General features: G+C 39.5%; 1 protein-coding gene across 3 annotated transcripts in view; it reads left to right on the top strand.

Moving 5' to 3' along the window:
* Mid2 (midline 2) overlaps window positions 1-24,856 on the top strand; it is a 99,619-nt gene that overhangs the window by 7,475 nt on the left and 67,288 nt on the right. For all 3 annotated transcript variants that reach the window (XM_057759665.1, XM_057759664.1, XM_057759666.1), the window contains exons 2-3: window positions 6,061-6,776; window positions 22,923-23,018. In XM_057759665.1, coding sequence (XP_057615648.1) covers window positions 6,117-6,776; window positions 22,923-23,018 — 756 coding nt within the window. In that variant the 5' untranslated portion in view covers window positions 6,061-6,116. The remainder of the gene's footprint in view (window positions 1-6,060; window positions 6,777-22,922; window positions 23,019-24,856) is intronic.

Genomic DNA, 24,856 nt, shown 5'->3' with positions numbered 1-24,856 from the left:
GTAAGTGTAAAATGTGTTATGTTTTGAATTCTTAATCACTTTCATTGAAGCATTTTCTCATCCCTATTAGGTAGGAGTTATGGGGCATGACTGTAATTTTAGCACTTGGAAGGCTGAGGCAAGAGGATTGTTTTGAGCTTAACTTAGGCTCAAAACATTGAGACCCTATGTCAACAGAAAGAGAGCGGGGAGGGAGGGAGAGAGGCAAGCCCTTTTTGTGTTTCTCTTCAGGCACAGAGCTTTGTCATACCTTACCACTAAGTTTACTTTTGTTGGTAACCCATCCTTCCCCTTTCTTCTTTCTATTTCTTAACAAATCTCAAACTGAAGAGGATAAAAAGTGAAGGTAAACTATGCAGGAACAATTTTCTAGCCGAGAGCCCAAAACCATGTACATTTGTCTATATCCCAGTAACTAAATCATTCGGAAGGGAACTCTAGGTTGTAAGCACATGGATATTTATTTCTTTTTTTTTTTTTTTTTTTTTTTTTTTTTTTGGTTTTTCGAGACAGGGTTTCTCTGTGGTTTTGGAGCCTGTCCTGGAACTAGCTCTTGTACACCAGGCTGGTCTCGAACTCACAGAGATCCGCCTGCCTCTGCCTCCCAAGTGCTGGGATTAAAGGCGTGCGCCACCACCGCCCGGCTGGATATTTATTTCTTAACATGTCAATTGATTCTACCATTTCATGTATTTCATGAGTACATTTATGAGCAGCAATTGTGTTTTCTGGGGAAAGCTTTATGATTACTCATCGTTGGGTCCTACTCTATCAGAATCACATTTTGTTGTCTTTAGCACCCTCTAATTCCAAACAAATGAGTGATTCAAAAACTGCCTAAAATTGCAACTCCTTCTCATTGTCTTGTTTTTGTTGTAGACCTTCCTCCACTACAAGTATTTTGTGATGTAGATAGGAATTAAGTACTTTTAGTGGCCATTTCAAGATTTTTAAGTGAATAAGAACTAAGGCTCAAGAATTTTCTGACATTTGTTGGAGATTGTAGATGTCTCAGAGTATTGCCAGATCTAGACAGGGACTCATTAACCTAGGAAAATAACTTAAAGAAGGGTGGTGGTGTGGGCCTGTAGTTCCACCACTAAACAGGTAAAACAGGAGAATCAAAAGCTCAAGGTTACCATTAGCTACATAGTGAGTTCAAAGCCTCCTGTGATACATGAGACCCTATCTGAAAAAAATAGAAGCAATCCACCCAGTAGAGTTATGGGTACTACATAAGCACACAATTTGCAATATTTTAATACTTTATAGTAGGCAGCTATATAATTTGCTGAGTTTGACTATCTTTTTAAAAACTGAGATATGGTTCACATACCATAATCATCACCATTTTAAAGTATGCAGCCTAATGGTTTCAAATATAGTTAAAAAAAAAAAGACAAACTTGTGTATCCATCCCATTATCTAGCTCCAGACCATTGTTAAAATTTCAGAAAGTCCATACGTATTCGTAGTCACACCCACTCCTTCCCTCCTCTAGGCCTTGATTGCTATTATGCTTCCTATTGCTATGCGTTTCCCTATTCTAGGTATTTCATATAAAGGGAATCACACAATATACTACATTTCTGTACTGGCTTCTTTTATTTGGAAGTATATTTTAAAGTAGTATCCATATTGCAACATCCATCAATACTCCATTTGTTTTTGTAGCCAAATAAAATTCTGTATTATGAATAAACCATGTTTTGATCATTCATGGTGACTCTGAATATTGCTGCTGTGAACTTTGCTGTGTATGAGTTTTTGAATGAACACGTTTTTTATTTTATTCAGTACATACCTAGGAGTGGAATTGCTTGATCAGATTTACATTTAACTCCAGAGGAAATGCCAAACTATTTCCCAAAGCAGCTGCACCATTTTACATTCGTGCCAACAATATATATGAGCGTTTCAATTTCTTCACATCCTGGCAGACACTCGCTGCTTTCCCTTTTGTTTGTTTGCTTTGTATTATTACAGCTATTCTAGTGTGTTTGTTTGTTTTGCATTTCCCTAATGGCTAATGATGTTGGGTATCTTTTCATGTGTTTTCTGCCTATTTGTTTATCTTCTTTGGAAGATCCTTTGCCTTTTCATTCTGCTGGTGGTGGTGTTTATAGCCCTAAAGTTTTAAATTTGGATGAAGTAGCATTTATCTGTACTGGTTGCTTGTGCTTTTGCTGTGATCTCAAAAATCATGTTGTTTAATCTAAGTCATCTCAGATTTACAGGAATCTTTTCTTCAAAGGCATTTATTTACTCTTTTGATTCTTATACTTAGATGATAGATTCATCTTCATGTATTCATCTTGTAGACTGAGGTACTGAGGGTTTTTTTTTTTTTTTTTTTTTTTTTTTTTTTTTTTTTTTTTTTTTTTTTTGCCCAAGATCTCAACTATGTAGTCCCGAGTGGCCTTGAACCCACTATGATCCTCTCCTCCCACCTCTCAAGGGCTGGGGTTACAGGCACACACCGCCATGTCTAGTTTGAATTATTGTTATATGTTGTAAAGTAGGTTTCTAACTTCATTTCTTGTGCATGTAAAGATGAAGTTATCCCAGAACTATTTGTTGGGATTTTTCTTTCTTTGCTGAATTATTCTGGAACCTTTGTCGATTGACTGTAAATATACAGGCTTATTTCTAGAGGTTTTTATTTTCCTAAGTTTGAATATTTGCTGTGTGATTTGCAAGCAAGTATGACCTTGGGCAAATTGCTTTTTTGTAATGCTAGTACTTATTTTTTAAGAAAACTGTGAAAAAGGTAATAGGTATGGTAATGCTTAGATAATAATGGGGATGGGGAAAATGCAGGATAGTTGCAGAAATGCCGAAACAGGAATAATAATCAGAAGCCTTAATAAATGAGAAATGAACAAAGAGATGTTTGAGGAACTTGCAAAAATTATTCAATCCCTCAAATTGGCAAAGGGTGTTTCTGTGTCTTAATAAAATGAAGGAGAATGGAGTCCCGGGCATGGTAGTGCATGCCCACCATCCCATCACTTGGGAGGCAGAAGCAGGAAGGTCACGTGTTAGAGGTCAGCTTCAGTCTAACGTCAGTGGTCTTCTGTAACCACCTTAACTGGTTGAAATTCTGTAACAATAATACAAGATATTTAAGGTATAGCTTATTTAGTAATTTTCTGTACTTTGTCTATCCTTTCTGATGTATTTGTTTGTTTGTTTTCAATGTCAGACTTTATTGTTAAGGACATCTCTGAGAGTCCGTTGAAAGCTATGAACAATCCTCTTCAGGCAATAAATGCATACAACAGTCACATGCTCTGCAGACATTTTATAGTAGGCCCAGAATCCCCTAGTTAAAGCTCCTAATTTGACCTTATATAAGGCAATTGTGTCTCAGAATGTGCTTCCCAAGCTTTATTTCATAGTGAGGTTCAAGAGTTGTATTGATTTTGGAACACATTTTAGGGTTTCATATGAGATTGAAGAGTCATTTCTCCATACAGAAGCGTTTATACAGCACCCTCTTAAGGCAAGGAACTGTGACACTTTAACTGATTTTATATAGGTGTCAACATGTAGAAGTGACTTTCAGTATTGCTTCTGACCAACCGAAATAGTTTTTAAACACAGCTATTATGGACTGCCTGAAGCCCTGTAAGGGGCTGGGATAGAAGTGTAGTGTCAGATGGAGATAGTCCTAGAGGAAGGAGCAGAGAGGCAGGCAGGTTCAGAGGGACACAGAGAGACAAAAATAGAAGTGGAAGCAGGCCATTTAGAAACCCTCTTAAATAGTAAGATAAGTTCAGCGAAGAAGGTGAGATGATTAGAGTAAAGGTGTGTGTGTGGGGGGAAGCACAGACCTTGGCATGAGACTGGGTTCTGCTTTTGCTTTGTGTTTCTGGTTGACTCACTAGTGACTATGAGCCTCGTTTTCCTAAGTATGTGATGGGTCTAGTAATAATACTATATCCACATTCCTGAAAGAATAATGTACACAAAGCACTTAACGCAGTGCTCAGAATGCAGTGAAATAATCAATAAATATTATGTACCTTCTTACTTTTGGTTTGAGTAATACTTTATTGGCCATTATTGGATACCTATTTTGTGCCAGTCACCATGCTAGGAATAAAAATAAAAAATTGTCGATGCTCTCTAGGAGAGGAAGGAGTTAGTTGGAAATATAGGTATGTTAAGGAAAATGTTCTAGAGAAATAATAAACGCGTTCGGGGCTTGGATGGTACCATTCATCATTTGGGGAAATCTGAAAGAGGAAATGGTTGTGTGTGTGTGTGTGTGTGTGTTTGTTTTATATTTTGGTTTGGGTTTTTTTTTTTTTGTATGAATGGTCAGAGAGTATAAGTCCATTTGTGGCCATGTTCAATCTGAGCATCTGAGGGGCATCAGGTGAAATTATCTAAGGAAATAGTCTTACTTTTGTGTGGAAGTTGGGATCTTTATTCTCTAAAAGCATCCAATTGTAACATTTCTATACAAACATGTGTGAATATATTTATAAGAACATGAAAATGGTAAAATGAAAATATCACATGTCCCCTTTTAAAAATGTAACTAAACAAACCTTTGAACCTACTAAACTAACTGGGAGTGTCTGCCTTATAAAGAAAACCCTTCCCATTTACAGCACAGTTTACTGTAGGAGGTTCCATTAAATAGCTGGTTAGTCCGGTGCATTGAACAGGATTGATTTAGAAACATCTTTTGTGTATACATTTATTGTACTTAAGTGCTAGATATAATTGTACCCGGAACTTGTGATTCCTGTCAGAAGCCGACTTGCATATCACTAATCAATGACAATATTTGAACAAACACCAGTGCAAGAATCAAATTTAGGGGTCCTGATGAAGATTCCAACGCTAGGGAGATGAATCAGACTACTCAAAATCAAAAGATGCCCTTCTCTCTCTTATTAAGAGAATTCACAGTTTCAGTCAGTGAAACATGTTTATATTGGTCCTTAGTGGGAGCTAACAGAGTGCTGAGGACACATAACAATCCCTATATGTCCAACTCTGAAATGCCTGTGGGCAATGCATAAAGTGACAAGCTGGTTAGTTCTGTCAGCTGGGAGATTTCTTGTACTCTCTGGTCCACACTAAAATGAAGGCTACCACATCTGAAGATTTCTGGCTGTTCAACTTGCCGATTTCCATCTAGGTCTTGATTTGCATCTAATCATGTGTTAGTAAGCATGAAAACACACTTGGGGGATGAGCTTTGCAACAGGCGGGTGCTAGTTGAGAAAGTGTTTAACATCAAATCCAAACTGAAGCCATCATCGTTAGCAGTTGGGTACTAATTCTTCACTACTCAACTTGAGGAAATGTAAGAGTTTTTGAAGGTGAGGGTTTGAGAAAGGGAAAGGGAAAAACTATCATCTTTTGTCTCTAATGACTCAGTTTACTAGAAATAGGATGAAACAAATTTCCATGTGTGGTAATATGAAGTAATTCAAGTTCACACTTGGAAGAAAAATGTATTATCCTGCACTGAAAACAGCATTTTCCCCAAAGCCGTCTGCTTTTTTTTTTTTTTCATGCGTATGCTTAGAATAAAATCATTTCAGGAAGGCAAGAGCTAGTTTGAAATATAGCCTTGTTTTCCTTCCACTGGATGTAAGCTAGGAGCAGCCCTTATATCTTGCCTTGACATGAAATAGAGAACAATATTGGAGAATAGGGATTGAGAAATTTGTAGGGCCTCCAACCCATCACAGTCTCGGTGAAGTGATGTCAGTGGAGAATTTAGAAGAGAGTGATCCATGCCAATTGTGTGAGCTGAGATGGTAATGTTAATCAGGAAACCAAGACACAGAGGTGGCCACTTGCTTCTATTTATTAGTGAAGGGGAAAAAAAATCTCCAGCAAGTGTCTAAAACAAGGTTTGAAGGAAAGTGGGGTGTAGAAAGGCTTCCTGATTAATTTCCCGGTAACTCCTATTGCTTAAGCATCCCTGGGGAGCCTATCAGGCCAAAAGTCTCCATTGGTTACAATATAATTATTCTACAATCACTTTTCCTTTGGAAATGCTTAATGACTCTTACTTTGTATTACTTGCAGGTGAAAGCCCAGCCTCTGCGGTTCTTAATGCCTCAGCAGGATTATTTTCACTAAAGATGGAAACACTGGAGTCTGAATTGACCTGTCCAATCTGCCTCGAGTTGTTTGAAGACCCCCTTCTGCTCCCCTGTGCTCATAGCCTGTGTTTCAGCTGTGCCCATCGCATCTTGGTCTCCAGCTGCAGCTCCGGCGAATCCATTGAACCCATTACTGCATTTCAGTGTCCTACATGCAGGTATGTTATCTCGCTGAATCACCGGGGCCTGGATGGCCTCAAGAGGAATGTGACTCTGCAGAACATTATTGATCGCTTCCAGAAGGCTTCAGTCAGTGGGCCCAATTCTCCAAGTGAGAGCCGTCGGGAGAGGACTTACAGGCCAAGCTCCGCCATGTCTAGTGAGCGAATTGCTTGCCAATTCTGTGAGCAGGACCCTCCAAGAGATGCTGTGAAGACATGCATCACCTGTGAGGTCTCCTACTGTGACCGCTGCCTTCGGGCCACACACCCCAACAAGAAACCCTTCACCAGCCATCGCCTGGTGGAACCAGTTTCAGACACACATCTTCGAGGGATTACCTGTCTGGACCATGAGAATGAGAAAGTGAACATGTACTGTGTATCTGATGACCAATTGATCTGTGCCTTATGCAAACTGGTGGGTCGTCACCGAGACCATCAGGTCGCTTCCCTGAATGATCGGTTTGAGAAACTAAAGGTAAGCAGTATGGATTTTTTGATTTACTATGTAGTTGTATAGTTAGCAAGTTCCCCAATAACCTAGGTCACTTTTTGTATAGCCTAAGTACGTCAACTTCAAGTTGTTTTCATGGGGAATAACCTACTCCCTGCAAGTTTTCACTGGAACCTATCTTTTGCACAAGCCTGCTTCTGTGCAATTCTGGGAGAGTAAGCCCATTACCCACCTGACCAGGGTAACAGCAATCTCTCTCCTCTGGGACACATTGCACATTACTTATCTTTGTTATGATCTTTCCCTCTCTTCAGTATGCGAGTACCTGTGTAGGTGTTCTGCAATTAGCATGTGTGCTAATTTGCATACGTTTGGGTAGGTCTCTGTGGAGGTGTGGGTGGAAGTGTCTGAGTGTATCTATGTAGATAAGAGATTGGTAGAGAACATTAGTACACGTGTTTGCAAGGGCTGGGGATGTGGCTTGGTAGAGTGCTTGCCGAACAAGCGCCAACTCCCTGAGTTCTATTTCCAGCTCTGTAAAAACAACAACAAAAATGCCTAGTCAGTACAGCAAAGGAAACAATACTTGGCATTACAAAATGGCATTGATCAGTTAACACAGAACTAATTCTTATATATACCAATGTATCACCAAGTCAGGAGGTGTGACCAAACGCCTGAACTAAAAATGTAAACTGAAAAGCAATGACTGTCAACCTAGTATTCGATTTTGTGCCTGCGTTTGTATTTTCGGCCTAGGCTAAAACAGTCGTTTGCAGTCTCCATCTTATAAGTTTCGAGTCTTTGATGTGTGTCCACTGGGCAGTTTTGTGAAGTTATGTTAAATAATATCTGTTTGCAAATCTGAGTACCTAGTTTTAAAAGTCTTCTTACCTCACTTTCACGTTCACCGATGTCATATCTCGCAAACTGTTCTATTCCTATTGTCTTCCTGATATGTGGTGTAATTTTTCTCAAGAAGAAAGCCACTTACCATAGATTCCAGACAAAATAGAATGTCTAGAGCTGGCTTTGGTAACATATATACTAAAGTTGGAGTGAAAAGAGTAGATTGATTAGCATGGTCCCGGTGAAAGGGTAAAGTGAAGCAGTCCATATTTTTCTATGATTGGAATATATTGTATAAAAATTACTTTTAATTAAAAACATTTAGATTTGATAATGTCTAAGGACTTCCACAGGACTAATACCTGTAGTGTACACTACATGGCTGTCTTATTAAAATTAAATGTATAATTCTCCACATTTCTATAACAATTGTTATTTCCTTCAATGACTATTATATTATCACACACTTAATTATAATGAATAGTAAGTGTTCAGTTTAAAATAAAATGAAATCTAACAAAAATCAAATGTTTAAATGAATAGTAAGGTTGGCACCCTGAAATAGAGCCTACACACATACGCAAGCTAGAAGGAAGGCCCTGGTTATATGCAAGGAGAGCAAGAAGGCAATGGCAGTTCTGACATAATCTGGTCAGCTATTATTCAAATTTATATTAAAATAGGTGTCGGTAATAAGGGCAACAGTACTCAGAATAGGATATATTTTCTTATCTGTAATTTATTGCACACAATATTTAGAGTGTTGGTTTGTGCCTCTTCTGATAACTATTTGTTTCCAATACATAACCTCTTCTCAGATTTTTGGTTAAGAGCAAGTGGTCTCAATTTGGTATGCCAGACTTTGTTGAGTCCCCAAGTCTTATCCCCTCTGAGGAGCAAACAGAGGGTGGGAAGGTGGAAGGGAAGAGGGGAAAAGGGGGAGGGGTGAGAGAAGGGGGACTGGGGTTGGTATGTAAAATGAAAAATAACTTTTTAAGATAAGAAAGAGCAAGTGCATACCTAATGAAAAGTCAATGGCAATCTTTTGATTTTAGCTGGTGATCCTTTCATTCTTGTGGGGCTGCAGAGGGGAAGGTTATTGGCTTCAGCTCTTAGAGTCAACAAACTGTTAGGTTATGTGCCTAGTCTAGTCAAAGCCTTCCTCTTTGAAGTTTCATAAATCGAGACTCTGTTACACAAAGTGATTTGGTTAGCAGACCTGTTTAGTAATTGGGCTGGAACTGAAAACCAGTCTCCAGGCAGAGTCAACTATCTTTTCCTGTGGTTGCCTGCTATTACACTGTTGTTTCCCCTCTCAAATCTGACTTCAACTTAACTCTATGCTCCAACAGCTACGCATTCCCTAGGCCCCGATACATGATTAACAGCATCAGGAAAAGCACACAATTACATAATGTTCAGCTTCACAATGGCAAAAGATGGGGGTGGGTTGTAAGAAGAGTGAGGGATACGGAGAAGATGGAGCAATCACTGCCAAATATTTTCAGGTGTTAGAATCATAATCAGGCATTGGCCTTGAAAACTATTCCAGGCAGAAATACCGGCATCCATATGTACTGCTGAGATAACAAAGAGACTGGGAAGAGGAAGCCTGTATCTCCAGAACACTGGCTACTTGAAAATAGCTGAAAACATGGGCTGATTGATCAGGCATTTGGCAACATGCAGCGCAAGTCCCTGTATCCAGGGCTGGGGAAACACAAGTGTATTTATAAAAAGATGCCATAGCCTGTGACTAATCAGTAATTTTTGGAGAAAGAGTGGCTATATTTTTTGACAGTTTCCCTTTAATTTTTAGGAAATGTGCAGAAAAGTCTGTTTATAAATTAAATGGAAACTATTTTTGCTCATTTTTGGATAGAGACTGGAAACAACTGAATCATTCCCAACTGTGTGGTTTGTTATGTTGTCTGGAACATCTAGGACTTTGGAAAGGAGAAGGAGGTGCTGTGCATGTGAGTGTGTGTGTGTGTGTGTGTGTTTGTTTGTGTGTGTGAGAGAGAGGGGGCGTATAAGAGAGGGGCTGAGGGGCTGAGGGAGGAAGGGAAGGTCAGGGAGAGACAGAGAGAGGGAGGGAGAGTTGGGGGGAGGGGAACTTGGAGAATTTACTCAATCCAGTGCCAAGTGGGAAAGGATATTAGTTCTTCACATTAAACAGAGAAGAAGCCTGACCTTTTTCCTTTTTAAAATTGTTTTTATTGGGCTGTATATTTCCCCACTCCTCTCCCTTCTACTCCCCTCCCCTTCTACCATCTCCCATGGTCCCCATGCTCCCAATTTACTCAGGAGATCTTTCCTTTTTCTACTTCCCATGTAGATTAGATCCATTTATGTCTCTTTTAGGGTCCTCCTTGTTGCCTAGGTTCTCTGGGATTGTGAATTGTAGGCTGATTTTCTTTGCTTTATGTCTAAAAGCCACTTATGAGTGAGTACACATGATATTTGTCTTTCTGAGTCTGGGTTACCTCACTCAATGTGATGTTTTCTAGATCCATCCATTTGCCTGCAAATTTGAAGATGTCGTTATTTTTTTCTGCTGTGTAGTACTCCATTGTGTAAATATAGCACATTTTCCTTATCCATTCTTCGGTCGAGGGGCATTTAGGTTGTTTCCAGGTTCTGGCTATGACAATCAATGCTGCTGTGAACATAGTTGAGCACATGTCCTTGTGGTACAATTGAGCATCCTTTGGGTATATACTCAAAAGTGGTATTACTGGGTCTTGAGGTAGGTTGTTTCCTAATTTTCTGAGAAATTGCCACACTGACATCGATAGGGGTTGTACCAGCTTGCATTCCCACCAGCAATACAGAAGTGTTCCCCTTTCCCCACAACCTCTCCAGCATAAGTTGTCTACAGAGTTTTTGATTTTGGCAATTCTTAAAGGTGTAAGTTGTTTTGATTTGCATTTTTCTGATGACTAAGGATGTTGAACATTTCCTTAAGTGTCTTTCAGCCATTTTAGATTCCCCTGTTGAGAGTTCTCTGTTTAGGTCTGTACCCTATTTTTTATTGGATTATTTGTTCTTTTGATGACCAATTTCTTGAGTTCTTTGTATATTTTGGAGATAAACCCTCTGTCCGATGTGGAGTTGGGAAGATCTGCCGTTTTGTCTTGTTGCTTTACAGAAGTTTCTCAGTTTCAGGAGGTCCCATTTATTGTTTCTCCTACTGTCTCTGCTGCTGGGGTTATATTTAGGAAGTGGTCTCCTGTGCCAATGCATTCAAGTGTACTTCCCACTTTCTCTTCTATGAGGTTCAGTGCTCCTGGTTTTATATTGAGGTCTTTGATCCATTTGGACTTGAGTTTTGTGCATGGTGATAGATATGAATCTATTTTCATTCTTCTTCATGTTGTTATGCAGTTATGCCAGCACCATTTGTTGAATATGAGAAGCCTGACTTTTAATGCCATAAGCAATACTTTGTGTTTAATTAAAAAATTAGAAATCATTTATGATTATTCACTTGATTTCTTCCTAAGGAGAATGGAGAAAGCCAGGCAGCTGGCAAAGGCTATGTGGGAAATGAGTTAAGCATATTCCTCTGGTCTGAGACTGTCATAAAAGGGCAAGGAGGATAGTATATACCCCCATACACACACACACACACACACACACACACACACACACACACCTGACTTATGGTCAATAACTGATGCAATGTTTATTTTTACTTTTTGACCTGGGGGCTTCACTTTTGGCCTTCTATAACTACTTTTTCCATACAGCCTCCTTGACTAGGGTTAGTGACCTGTAATGTTCAAGAAAAAGCAGGCAAACCATTACATTATAGAAGAAAGGTCAGAGGAACTAGAAGCGAGCTTGATTTTTGAACATGTCCTCAAAATGAAGTGGAGGACTTGGAGGGGTACTTATATAATGGTTTATGTTCTTAATTGTTTAGTCTGTATGTAGGGTTGTGATTCAGGACACATGATCTTTAGAAGACTTCCGGTGGCTTAATTAATTCAAACAATACTCATGGTCCTGACAATTACATGTACCTTAGTTCATGATACAGGCCATAGTTTTATAAAATTGCTTCACATTTCAGAATTTCCATTTATAACAGTTCCTCTTCTTATTAAAGACTAATATTATTATATTATCTAATGTTGGCTTTATATATAGAAGCCAATTTCAGTGGCTTTCTTTTACTAATCGACTTGATATTCTAAAATCTGATTTTTATCAGTTACTGCTCATTTACATTTTTTCCTCACAACTCTCCAATTTGCCAGCTTCATCTACTCAGGTGAACTTCTTACCTGTGAACTGAACATCCAGCCTCTTTTTTTTCCTCACTACTTTCATCGGTGTTCTTTTTTTGACCTGCTCAGGAACTCTACTGGTTTTTTAGAGCCCAAGCCAATCCCTTCAAGTCTGCTCCAACATACTCCAGAGACATCATAATTCCTTGAGGCCAGATACAATGTCTTTGTTTCTTCAATATCCTCTTTAGTGTCCACCCAGCAGATGTACATAATATATCCTTAAGAAATCCAAATAAATTATGCCTTCAGAATGATATGGTTTTTTTGTTCTATTTTGAGGCAAGGTTTTGTTATGTAACACAGACTGACCTTGAATTCACAGTCTTCCTGAATGTGCTTCCTGGGTGCTAGAATTATAGGTAAGAGCCACCATGCCCAGATTTAGAATTACTTTGTAAGAAGTATACTACAGCCTACAGATTGATTTGGTTCTTTTCTTAGTAGATACAAACGAGTCTTGCCATTAGGAATACCTTGGAAGTCTGAAAATGCCTTCTGTGGACTACTGGCAATTTTCAGGTACAGAGAATGAGAGAAAGCGTGAGATGTCCTTAATTTTATGTGCCTATTCATTTTGATTACTGGATTTTCCAACTGCCTAACCCTATGGTGACATCTGTATAAATCAGATGTGATTATTATAATTCTCTTTGAGAGTGATGTCTTCACATTTCCATGCCCACAGCCTGCCAAAAATATAGCTGATGAAAACCAGGGGGGAACAGAGGAATTTCCTGAAAGAGATAAACAAGCACATTTTCTTTTTCATTTCATTTCCTCTAATTCATTGCTACAAATAATTCTTAAATGAAGCTACACTTTCATATCAAGAGTCTCATCGTTACAGCTTATTACCTGGAATTAGAGTAAGCTTCTTTCATGGGAAAGTAAAATACACACACACACACACAAGAGTAGAGGCTGAGACACACACACACACACACACATACAAGAGTAGAGGTTGATCCCCAGACAAAGAGAAGGGAGATATAAAACTTGGAGAATGCCCAAAGGAAAGCTACAGTAAGAGTTAAAAGGTTAAAAAATAAAATATTCTTGAATCTTATCACCTTGACTACTGTCTTTTTTCCTACTCAGTCACTCTATCATAGTCTCACCTAGTCTCATTCCACCGCCACCTTTCCCCAGTCAGTTGTCTGTGTACCCACTTGACACCCACTTCTATCGGCTAAGGCAGATATCCTCATAACTATGTACCAGTGAGCATTAGATTATATCTGAACCAATATGAGCATGAATATAAACATGAGAAGATGCATATCTTTGTGAGAAGACTGGGTTGGGAAGAGGGTATATTTGCATAAATATGTATGCATCATCATCTGTGAGTGTGTACATGCTTGCATGAATTTGGAGCCTGAGAATGGCTCTGTGGCATTGTATCAGTGTGTCACTGAATGTGAAGATGAGAGAATGTCTGTGCTATCCACTGATAAGTTGGACAGGTGGGGATCATGAGCATAAGACAGACTTTCTATAGACACCTTAGGCAGAATCTATGACATTGTGCCAGTGTCTATAAATATGTCTAACTATGAGAGAATGTCTGTGCTATCCACTGATAAGTTGCACAGGTGGGGATCATGAGTATAAGACAGACTTACTGTGTACACTTTAGGCAGAATCTCAGGAGAATCTATCCCAAGGCTAGGGGAAATTCTAAGAATGAGCCAGATATCTGTGCTCAATTAGAAAAATCTTCAGTAGAGGCCAGGGTGGGTAACCATAGATAAAGGTAGAGGAAAAAGTTGTTTCTATATCTTCTTCACTTGGGTCTAGAATCACAGTAGCTACGTATAACAGGAAAAAACAGCACTCAATTTAATACATTTTCTACCAAATTTAAAGAAAAAAAGAAAAAATTGAGTTGGGATTTGTGCTCTCCAAGGTGTGGTGATGATTGTAATGGATGCGTGTGGGTGCATAAGTTTATATCTATCTGTCAAGCGATTTTTCGGCTAGCTCTGTCTTCAGGCTTCGACTCAAGACCACAAAGTTATTGTTGTTTATAAAGCTGGCTTCTCTGTTGTCTCTTAACTGTTCAAGACTTCCCCACCATCATATGTATATATGTGGTGTCAAATGCCTGCCATCTTAGTAATTGGTAGGAAAGAGGATCAGGAGTTCAAGGTCTTTCTTGGCTCATGGTGAATTTGAGTATACCCTAGACTACATGAGAATGTGTCTCCAAAAAATATCACAGAAAACCAAACACAGGCAAGGGCATGTTAGCACGTGCCTGTAATTGCAGCATTTGGGAGCAGTAGGTGGGAGGGTCACTGCAAGTTTGAGTGCCAGATCTATATAGTGAGTTCTGGACTAGCTAGGACTACATAGCAAGATTGTGTCTCAAAATAAGAGGAGAGAACATGATTCTAAAACAAAACCAAAAATTCAGAATAATTCTGCAAATGGCTTCTGTGGGTGTCTGAGTAAGAGTATTTTAATTCCATTTCTACTAAAACTGCTTTCTAAGGCTCATCTGAACCCTTGTTTTTTTCCTTCCAAGATTTCATCGATTTCTCTGGCTCTGCACTCATGTAGTATTAATGGGACCCTGTGCTGGAAGATATTTTCTGTTGTCTCTCTGATTTAAGAGCAAGTTTTGCAAACAGAAATTCCAATTATTTCTGTGCTCACTTTTTTTTTTTTTGAGAGTGTTTTGTCCCAAGTCTTTTAGTCGCCAGTGTCTGAGCTAAATCACTACTTTGAGAATACCCTGAAAGATGATGGATGATTCAGATTACTCTCAGGTTGATAAGAATCATGTCTGTCACTATTGGACAAAGGAACCTATTACATAAACTTAAAACATGTAAGGAGAGAATAGGAAACAAGAATTGTTGAAGTTAAAGGAGTGATGTTGGAAGATGAAAATATGGTGACATCTCTTAAGTTCATGAGCATTTGGTGCAATGAGATCATGCCTTTGTTCTTTGTGTTGAAGATAGGAGACCCATTAACAAACTGTAGCATCAGGTATTTGGGTTAAAGAATCCTTCATTCACTTAAGAGGCACTGAACACTCACTTTGTTTATTGGACATTGTGGTAGGAGAAGGAGTTACAAGAAATAAGGGGCAGTCTCTGCTACAGCGGAGCTTTGAGATTAGTAGGGAAGACAGACATGATAGTAATTTGCACAGGATGCTTGGAAGGCCAGAGTTTAGGTCAGGGAAAAGATGTCATCAGGTTCAGAACTGAGAATTGGAGATGATCTGTAATCAAAGAAGGGTCAAACTGGAAAGACTCCATGAAGAAAGAACTGACAGGGCTTGATGAATGATGGTTTTAGACGGTGGAGAGAGTTAAAGAAGAATGTTTGAGTTGGAGATGTCTTAAAAAATGGAGGCACTGAAGACAGAAATAAGGAAGTTAGAAAGAGGCAACATGGAATTATGGGTTATTCAACATTCGTTCCTCAAACATTTGCTGACCACCTAGTAGGTGACAGGTACCAGAGAAGGTGCTGATGTAGCAGTGATAAACACAGCTTAATCTCAGCCCTGGTGGAACGAGGAGAGACAGACAATTAAGAACATGGTTTGTATGTAAATGAATTTTTAAAAAATCACAGTTATAAGACAGTGCAAGCATGAGAGGCTATGTGAATCTTGGAGGGGAAGTAGGCTAGACTTTGGTAGAATTTGGACCTCCGTATTTGGGACTGGGGTCAAAGCGAGGCAATGAGGATGTTTTGGTTAAGAGAACAGAATGTGTTTAAACATCTGACAGGTGGAACCCATGAGATGTTAGAAGACTTAAAAGGGCAAGGATTCTAGAAGGAACTGAAATTCAAGTTTTTCCAGTGGCTGAGAAATTATGGCTAGAGGAGTAGATTTAATTGGCTTCATAATGGAGGTACAGCCGTGCGAAAGAGAGCTGAGAGGGGGTCAAGGGTTGGCTTTCACAGTACACTTATGCCGAAATTATATATGAAGGAAGAACAGATGAAAGAGAAAGAAAAGATTGCAGCCAAAAGATTGGCAGTTATGAGGGGCAGTGCAAGTAGATTGGGATCCCGAGGCGTTTAGGAGAGCAGAGTTGGCTTTTGCTCACTCTGATGAGTGTTATTGAGTGCTATATTTAGACTTTTTTAGAAGGTCTAAGTAAAAGTTACCTATTTAAGCTAAATATTTAATTCTAGTATGCATCCAAAGAGGAAGGGAAACATGAAGAATGGTTCGAGTAACATTCCTGGTCATGACAGAAGTGGCGGGATGGGTCTGTGCTCAATGTTTGCAGAGACATCTGAACAAAACGTGTGGGGGGGGGCTGGGGGGTGGGTGACACTGCATTTCACCTGGCTTGAGAGCCTGGCCATTTTCTCACAAACCTTAAGTCGAGTACCACACATCTAGTACATCATCTGCATCTCATTGTAGGACATAGCTTATGTCTATACAACAGCAAATAAATGGTGGGGGAAAGAAGAAACTCTGGCATAAGGGTGTGGGCTTCAGTTTGTCGACCAGATGGTGTGTTCTGTTGTTGAAAGGCCATATGTAATTGATATAGAAAGTGACAGACTAAAGCCAAAGCACAGTAAGTATTTCTAAGATAAACACTTGGGAGGAGCAAAGAAGAAGGTAGAACACGCCCTGAAATCCATATTAACATTCTGGCTTCTGGTTTTTGAGAAAGCAGGTAATATCCATGTATGGATAGGATGCAAAAAAGAAAGAAAGAAGCCGGGCGGTGGTGGTGCACGCCTTTAATCCCAGCACTTGGGAGGTAGAGGCAGGCGGATCTCTGTGAGTTCGAGACCAGCCTGGTCTAGAAGAGCTAGTTCCAGGACAGGAACCAAAAGCTACAGAAAAACCCTGTCTCGAAAATCCAAAAAAAAAAAAGAAAAGAAAATTAAAAAGAAAAAGGATGCTGAGAACGGGCATCATAGCACTGATATTTGTTTTGCTTGTGGAGCCCGGTTCTCACTCTGCTGGCTGGAGCTTATGGTGATCTTCCTGCCTCAGCCTCTTGAGTGTTGTGATGATTGACTATTTTGTAAATTGACTTTCCCCTACTACACTGAGGTTTGGACATAGAACCCCATACATGTTAAGCAAGTGCTGTATCACTGAGTTTTATTCCTAGTCCTCAGATGATGATGATTTTTGTTTGGTCCTTGTTCCTCAGCCACCCCATTTCCTACTCCCTGCCCTGATCTTCTCTATTTCTACTCTTCTCTTGCTTTCCACAACTGAATTACATGGCATGGGGATCCATGGAAGTTACCTTTATCTTTAAAATCTTAACTTTAGGGTTGTTTTCCTTCTCACTCCCACTCCCCTGCCCCAAGCTTCAATTCCCCTATCAAAGCCCCAAAGTTCTAATGTTGCCTAGCATTAGACAATATTCTCCCCGTATCTTTTGGAAAGTTACATAGAATGCAGGAGTTTGATGGCAATACTAGATGTCTTAACAGAACGAACAGAAAATCTGAACCCCTTTTCTGGTCTTAAGACTGTATGAAGTCGGTGTGTGCAAGTGCTCATGTGTGTGTGAGTACATGTGCCTCCATGGACCAGAGCTGGGCAGCTGGAGGACGGCTCTCTAATAAAGAGCTGTTTCTTGTTTAATGTATGACTGAATTTATTGAGGGAGTCAATAAGAAAGAAGAATCTTACCTTAAGTAACCTGTGTCTAAGGAAGTGAGAGTTATAAAAAAAAAAAAAGCAGTGATTATTTAGGTGAGTCAGAGAGGATATTTTGAAAAATGGGATGCAGTCTGAAAGAAGAATGGCCTGTGCCTGGCGTCCTGGATAGAAAATCATGTTCTTTAGGAAAGGGAACTAAGAGCACAAAGAGGCCAAGTCTATACAAAACAAACGAAATGGAATTCGGGTGAAAATGAAATGAGCGTAGACTGCCGATTTAGCTAACACAGGCCTCTTACAATCTCAATTATGGAAGCCAGCCAAATCGTCCCTTCTTCTTGTGCTGTTTAGACACATGTGCAATTTTGTGAGAGCTAGAATGTCATTAGAAGGTGAAGAGGGCCTCAGAGTTTCCTAAGCTAAAATGGCTTCCCACCCTCACAAAAGGGAAGCGCAGAGAGACTCAGAGGTAACCTCCTGCAGCAGGAAATGGGAACTTCATCCTGCTCTCTCTGCCAACCTCCTGTCTCTGTTTCCTCCCAGCAGATATCTCCATTCCAATCTTCCCTGCCACTTTGGCTCCCTCGCTGTCATGGCTCGACTGTTTGGAGAAAGTTGTACTAGCTGGACTTAGACAGAGGGAACCTAGCCCACTCATTAAATGGCATACATAGAAAGGAGCAAAACAAAGCGATTCTTCAAAACCCAATTACAATAACAAAGAGACATGTTTATTTTGACATGAAAAGAGTTTGTGTATGTGCACACACAAACACACACACAAATCAACTTTGTTTACTCAGACATGGAATAGACAAGACCAATATAGACTGGGCAAATCACTCCAAGTCATTCAGACCTAGAGTGGCCCAGAAATGTTAGTTCTAAAAGATTTGTGAGCGCTGGGCATTTGGGAAAGGGTGAGGAGAGAGGCTGCATAATTGCTTCAGTTCGCTGCTTCCTTTCGCATATGTCCATTATTGAGGATCAATTCCAATTTGAAAGGAATCTTTAATTCCTTACAAATAAATAGGAAGTAAGTCAATGTTCAGTGTTCCCCCTCCCTAAATTACACCTCATAATATAAGAAAACAGTGGCAAGAAGCCATCAACAGATGGTGTTTTCATTAGTCAAAGATTTATTTTTCAAAGCATTTTTCATATTAATGAAGCAAGGTTGAAATTAGAGTCATCTTGTCAGCTCTGGAACTGTGCTGCTAGAATGGACTGGCATTCTGCAAATTGCTATGGGGCCAGAGCAAACCAACCATTTGCCATAATTTTGTGATGGTAACCCAAGGCCTGTAGTCTAACCAGACCCTAAATTATGTGTTCAGCCCTAATTTTTGCTTTCCGTAGCTTTATACAAGCCATGACTCTCAATCCAGGGCCATAAATGAGGAACGCACAGCAGGGATCGTCATCCTGCTCTGCGGTATGAATTATTTATGATCTATCAATTTCAAGGCCAGTGTTACAACAGGTCTCATGTACTTGTTAAAAAAAATTCTCCCAGTGGAATCACATGTTTGAATGGAAACATTGCAGTGGGAAACATAGAATTTTAAATCGTTTTTTTTTCTTCTCTGGGTTTATCAATCAATTGGGCTATTTATCAAATAGGTCAATATAAAGATTTTTGATACGTGGGATTTCCATTGATCTGGGACTGTGAACTACTCTTCGAGAGGAAATGTTTGACTGGTTGGCTCCATTAGTAATTTCCCCTTTCTGGTTTACACTAGACTCTTTGATCAAACTGAAATCTATTCTATTCCCTCTATGGCCGAACTTCGGGAGAGGAGTCTAGGCTTGCAACCTGCTGATGTACTCTAACCCTGAATGCTTTAGCATCTACTTCCAAAGCCCTACTGAAACTCCTTTTACAAAGGTTACTTGTGACTTCTGATTTCCCAATGTAGCCCACCCCCACCTTTAAAAATAAATTCTCACATTTCTCTTGGTGCTTGCACATTTGACAGTGATGAATCTTTTCCTGAAACATGTTTCTCCTGATTATCCTCTGAGTTTGCCCCAGACCTGCATTTGCAACTGCCCTGAATATTGTGGTATCTTCATAACCACTGTCCCTGCCTCCCAGGCTTTCCTGTTTTGCTCTGTTCCCCATATTGCTGCTAGGTTAATATCCTAAATGTAGCCACGATTATGTCATTTCCTTATTCAACAGCCCTGTGTAAACCCCAGTACTAAAACAAATAGGTAGAAACCCATTTGTACATTCAAGACCCTCAAAGCAGGACTTTATTCCACTCCCCCAGATGGGCCCTCATTATGTAGCATTGGTTGTCCTGGAATTTGCTCTATATCCATGGCTAGCCTGGAACACACAGAGATTTGCATTCTTTGTTTTCCAAGTGCTTGGACTAATGGTGTGTACAACCACACCCAGCAAAACAGGGTTTTGATCTCCATTTTCATCCTTGTACCCTGTGTTCTAGTCAATCTAAACTGTTTATTGGTCCCTGAATATATGAACAATATTATTTTTTCTTGAGAAAAAGAGTCTTAGTATGTTGTTCAGTACATAGTAACTGAACAGCAGTTCAAACTCTCTACTCTCCACCCTGCCTCGGCTATCTGAGTAGCTTTGGCTACAGATGTATGCTGCCACTCTGGTTGCTTTATTTTGATTTTTCCTCATCTTATTTTTTATGCCTAAAACACCCCGTCTTCCGCCATCTCTGTCTGTTAAAATCCTGCTTATCCTTCAAGATTCATCATTGCACCCTGACCACAATAGTTGCTCAATATGTCTTTGTTGTGGTAAATCTCTGAACTGTCATTTCTTCTTTTTCCCTTTGACACCTATTTTATTTAGTGATGATGTCTAATTCAGTGATTGCTGCCTTTCCCTTGTCTTTTCCCCCCACTTCTTCCTATTAAGAACACAGATTTAGATAATAGCAGAATAAAAGAAAGCTGAGAGAGACCCCTCAAGAAATAAAGAAAGAAAGCAGAGGTACCATAAGTGACTTCCATAGAACTAAAGCTAAGGAAACCAAGAAAGATGTACTGTGGCTTTTCTGTTGTTATGATAAAGCACCAAGACCAAAGCAAGCTTACAGAAGAAAAGGTTTCTTTGGGTTTACAGTTCCAGAGGGGGCTAACTGTCCATTACGGTGGGGAAGCATGGAAGCAAGCAGTGGGCATGACGACAGGAGTAGGAAGCTGAGATGTGATTCCTTCATCTGTTGAAAAGAAGCAAAGAGAATGAACTGGAAGTGGGGCAGGGCTATGAACTTTCAAAGCCCATCCCCGAATAATACACTTCTTTCATCAAGACTGCACTTCCTATACCCCTACAAACAGCACCAAAGTATTCAAATACCTGAATCTATGGAGACTATTTCACATTTCAGCCATCATATTCTGACATGAAGGGAAACAAGAGTAAAGCTGGTTCTCAAAATTCTGTCTGAGAACAAGTGAAATCAGATTAGCCAGCCTAGCTATACATACATCTATATGAATATATCCTTTGCAACACATTCAGAAAACAGTGCCAAGGTTTTTAATGAGTCACAGCTACTTCCTAGACAGAAAAAGATCCAAGAACATGAGCACCCTCTCTTTGTCTACATCCCTTTACTCTTCAGTGTCCTTCTCATCCTCTCTTTCAATAGCATGAACTTTGAACAGCTATAAATCATAGCAACCATGGAGACAGCAACGAAACAATGAGCATGACCCAGGGCAAGAATACTACCAGAATGGGGGTCAGGAAATTGGGGTATTATATTTGGGACAGATTTGATGGAGTATTGAGATGGTGTATAAAAGAGTAGTATATACTGAGACTGGTTCTGGAAGGGAAGCAGCTATCAAAGCTAAAATTTGGAGATAGGAAAGAATGAACGTCCAAGCTCAATACAGAGAGACATAATAGTTTAGTTTTCACACAATGGATGGAAGATAGTAGCTTGTTCAACTGGAAGTATGTTAGAGTTTAAGTACTGGTACAACTGTGTTATGTTCAAAATATCTGCAAAGTGATTCTCACATGAACCTACATAGAGCTGTGTACCAGTAAGTAAGGGTAAATAGTCGATACTTTCCAGACAGAATCAGGCTTTGTGTCTGAAACTCTTTGTGTCTATGGAAAGAAAACTGTGAGATAAAAAGTTTGATTTTGGTGACTATCACATTTAAAGCACACCATATTTTTCTTGAAGAGGCCTCCCAATGAGTACATAATGTTAAAAACAAAAATACAAAACATTATAGAATGTTGACTGAACACCGTGTACTGATTAGAAACCCAGTTTTCAGTCCTAGCTTTGCTACACCCTTGGTTTATAGCTACGAAACACTTTACCCTCATCTACTTTTTTCCTCATTAAAATGCTAGCATATCCTTCTTTGTGAGAGTGCTATAGTACCAATACATACGGAATTGTCTGGCAAGAAGCAATCATTCAATCAATTATGAGGCCAGGGAAACAATTCAGTTGGTAAACTGCTTGCTGTGCAAACATGAAGACTTGAGTATGATCCCTAGGACCCATGGAGAAAATCTGGGTAGGGTGGTGTGGACTTGTAACCCCAGTGCTGGGGAGGCAGAGACCGGCAGATTTCTGGGGTTCCCTGACTAGCCAGCCTGATTGGTGAGCACCAGGCAAATGAGTCTTCTTTCTTAAAAGGCAAGGTGGATGGCTCCTGATGAACAAAATCCCAAGTAGGCCCATGGTGTTTACAAGCGTGTATACAACACATGTATGTGCCCTCACACATGTGCACCCACACAAGCATGCACCTCTCATGCACACACACACACACACACACACACACACACACAAATTATAGTTTTCTTAGTCTATGAATAAAATGGTGGTATCACCACCTTGTTTTCTTATGTTAACTGGACCTGATTGGAGAGTAAAAGGAAATGGCTATGAAATGGTTTGAAAAGTTAAAGATAATATAAAATTATACAAACTATAGGTTGCCTTAATGTCAGTAAATTTCTACAGTAGCCTACAAAGTCATGAATTCTACCTCCTCCCCAATCAGGGAACTTTTACAATTCTTAGTCTGTAGCAGACTTGGTAAATCTGTAAGATATGAATCTACTGAGCTGTGGTGTGTTGCTCAGTAGTACAGCACTTTCTTAGCATGTGTGAGGCCTTTGGTTCTATATCCATGGAGAAGCGCACGCCTACAGTCCTAGTACTTTATGGGCTGATGCAGGAGAGTCATTGTAAGTATGAAGCAAATATGGGTTATAGAGTGAGGCTCTGTCTCACCTTTGTGACTCCCCTCCCAAAAAGGCAGGGAACTCTGTCTTTTGGCTTATTGATTTTCATATTACATTGGTTCTCAAGTTCATTGTTCTTTTTTTCCCCTTTCTCCTTTTTCCCGACGGCTTCATATCCTCTGTGATGGCAGCAAACTCTGGAGATGAACCTCACCAACCTGGTTAAACGCAACAGCGAACTAGAAAATCAAATGGCCAAACTAATACAGATCTGCCAGCAGGTTGAGGTAGGTAACAGTAATATTTGTAATTCTTTCATTGGATCTGAACTGGATCGTCTTTGGAGGAACTTCAATTTTGCCTGCCTGTAGCTCAGTCATTTGGGGCCAAGGACTGACTGGTAGTGCAGATGATCTCATGCCTTTAAGAATTTTATTCAAAGAAAGGTCACAGATATGGATGATTTTTAGAACTAGGTCATGGTTTGTGGGGAACAACAGATGAAGAGTAACTCCCTTCTTTCCACACAGTTGATGGTACGAGAATCATATAGGAAGCGATTCCTCATCAAAATGGATGTTATCACTTAAAAAGTCAATCACTACTGGTTAATTTGGGATCATGAATCCTTAGGATGGGGCTATGTTCATTCAGTACGACGTTCTGATCATCACTGCTTCCTTCCTTTCTAGCTTATTTTTCCTTCCTCCCACAGCCCTGGGCCTAGCTATATCCTCACTCATTATCTTTTCACTTATTTTTGATTCCCTCTACCTAGTCTTTTTGTAGTCAACAAATAATGTCTATGATTAAATTGTCTGTGAATTATGAACTGTATAATTCTGTATAAGTATGAGGTTTAAAACTATTATCAGCATTGAATATTAAAAGCGCTTAGAAGGGGAGTTCAATGTTTCTTGGCACGGTAGAATAAAAGAAAGGTGGTATTCTTTCTTCTTTCTCTTAAAAGCATATACAAAACTCCACATCTATCATTTTACTTTGTGTGGGTTTATAGAATAACTGATAATAATACTTAAAATCTAAATACAGACCAATAAAGTAGAGGATTTGTCATGGGCAGTGAATGGGTAATTTTTTTCCTGATTCTATATAGAGTTTTATAATCCACTCTTAATCTAACTTGTATGACAGATAAGTATCAGAGATCAAGTTTGTTTTGTTTTAAATGATAAAATAATTTTATCATGATCCCAGTCCGTGGTTCATGTTTAAGACCAAAGAATATCTCCTAAGGCAATAAGTAATCCTACATCCCCCAACTGATTGATATTCTTAAAGTTTTTGGCTTCTTCTAGTATAGTGAACATACTTAAATGATGAACATATGCTAGTAATATAATCCCTGCTGGGCACTAATCTATGTAGAGTCCATAGGGTACCGGTTAAACTCACATGTGAAACTATAGAATGGGATGTTGTGGGTGTAGGGAGAAGCATAAAGAAAAAGAGAAGAAGCATTGGAGTGTTGGAAAACTGAATTCCTGCCTTGCCTCTTCTATGAACTAAGTGCTTGCATGAGGGTAAGTAGGTTAGGACCCCTGACAGTGTCCTTACCTATAAAATGTCAAGTTGAACTGACACCACACTTTTGGCTTCTTTTCCAGATTTCGCAAGTCATGGCTCTGTCAATGGTTACTTTCTTTTTATTTTGTTCTTTTTCTCTACTGTCTCACCCTTTCCAAGAAGGAAAAAACAAAGTAGAAAGTTATTATTTCTGAGTAGTTTTCAACCAATTGGAATCCCTCTGTGTTCCATTTTTATCAATGCTTCTGATTATGCTGTCAGATTAGAGTGTAAGAAATCTACAGTGTCGAGGGGACAAGAGAGGATTGTAAGCAGAAAATTGGATGAGGGATCCCTCAGTTTAGAATTTGCATGGTTAACAGGGGAGTAACAGATAATAGTGAAAAAATATGATTAAAAAATAAAACTGTCCTTGCATTTGTTCTAATCAAAAGACCATTAAGTACAGAGAAAGTAATAAGGAAAAAGGCAAAGTTGTGGTTTATCCCTTTGCTCTTTTCCTGTTCCCTGGGAAATTTATCATCCTGGCCAGCCTCGCCTAAGCATAGCACACTTCCAGCCTTTCACAGGTCATTCT

Source organism: Chionomys nivalis, chromosome X (assembly GCF_950005125.1).
Source record: "Chionomys nivalis chromosome X, mChiNiv1.1, whole genome shotgun sequence".
In the NCBI taxonomy this organism is placed as follows: domain Eukaryota; kingdom Metazoa; phylum Chordata; class Mammalia; order Rodentia; family Cricetidae; genus Chionomys; species Chionomys nivalis.
Note: the sequence above shows the minus strand (reverse complement) of the source record. Positions and strands in the feature narration are given on the sequence as shown.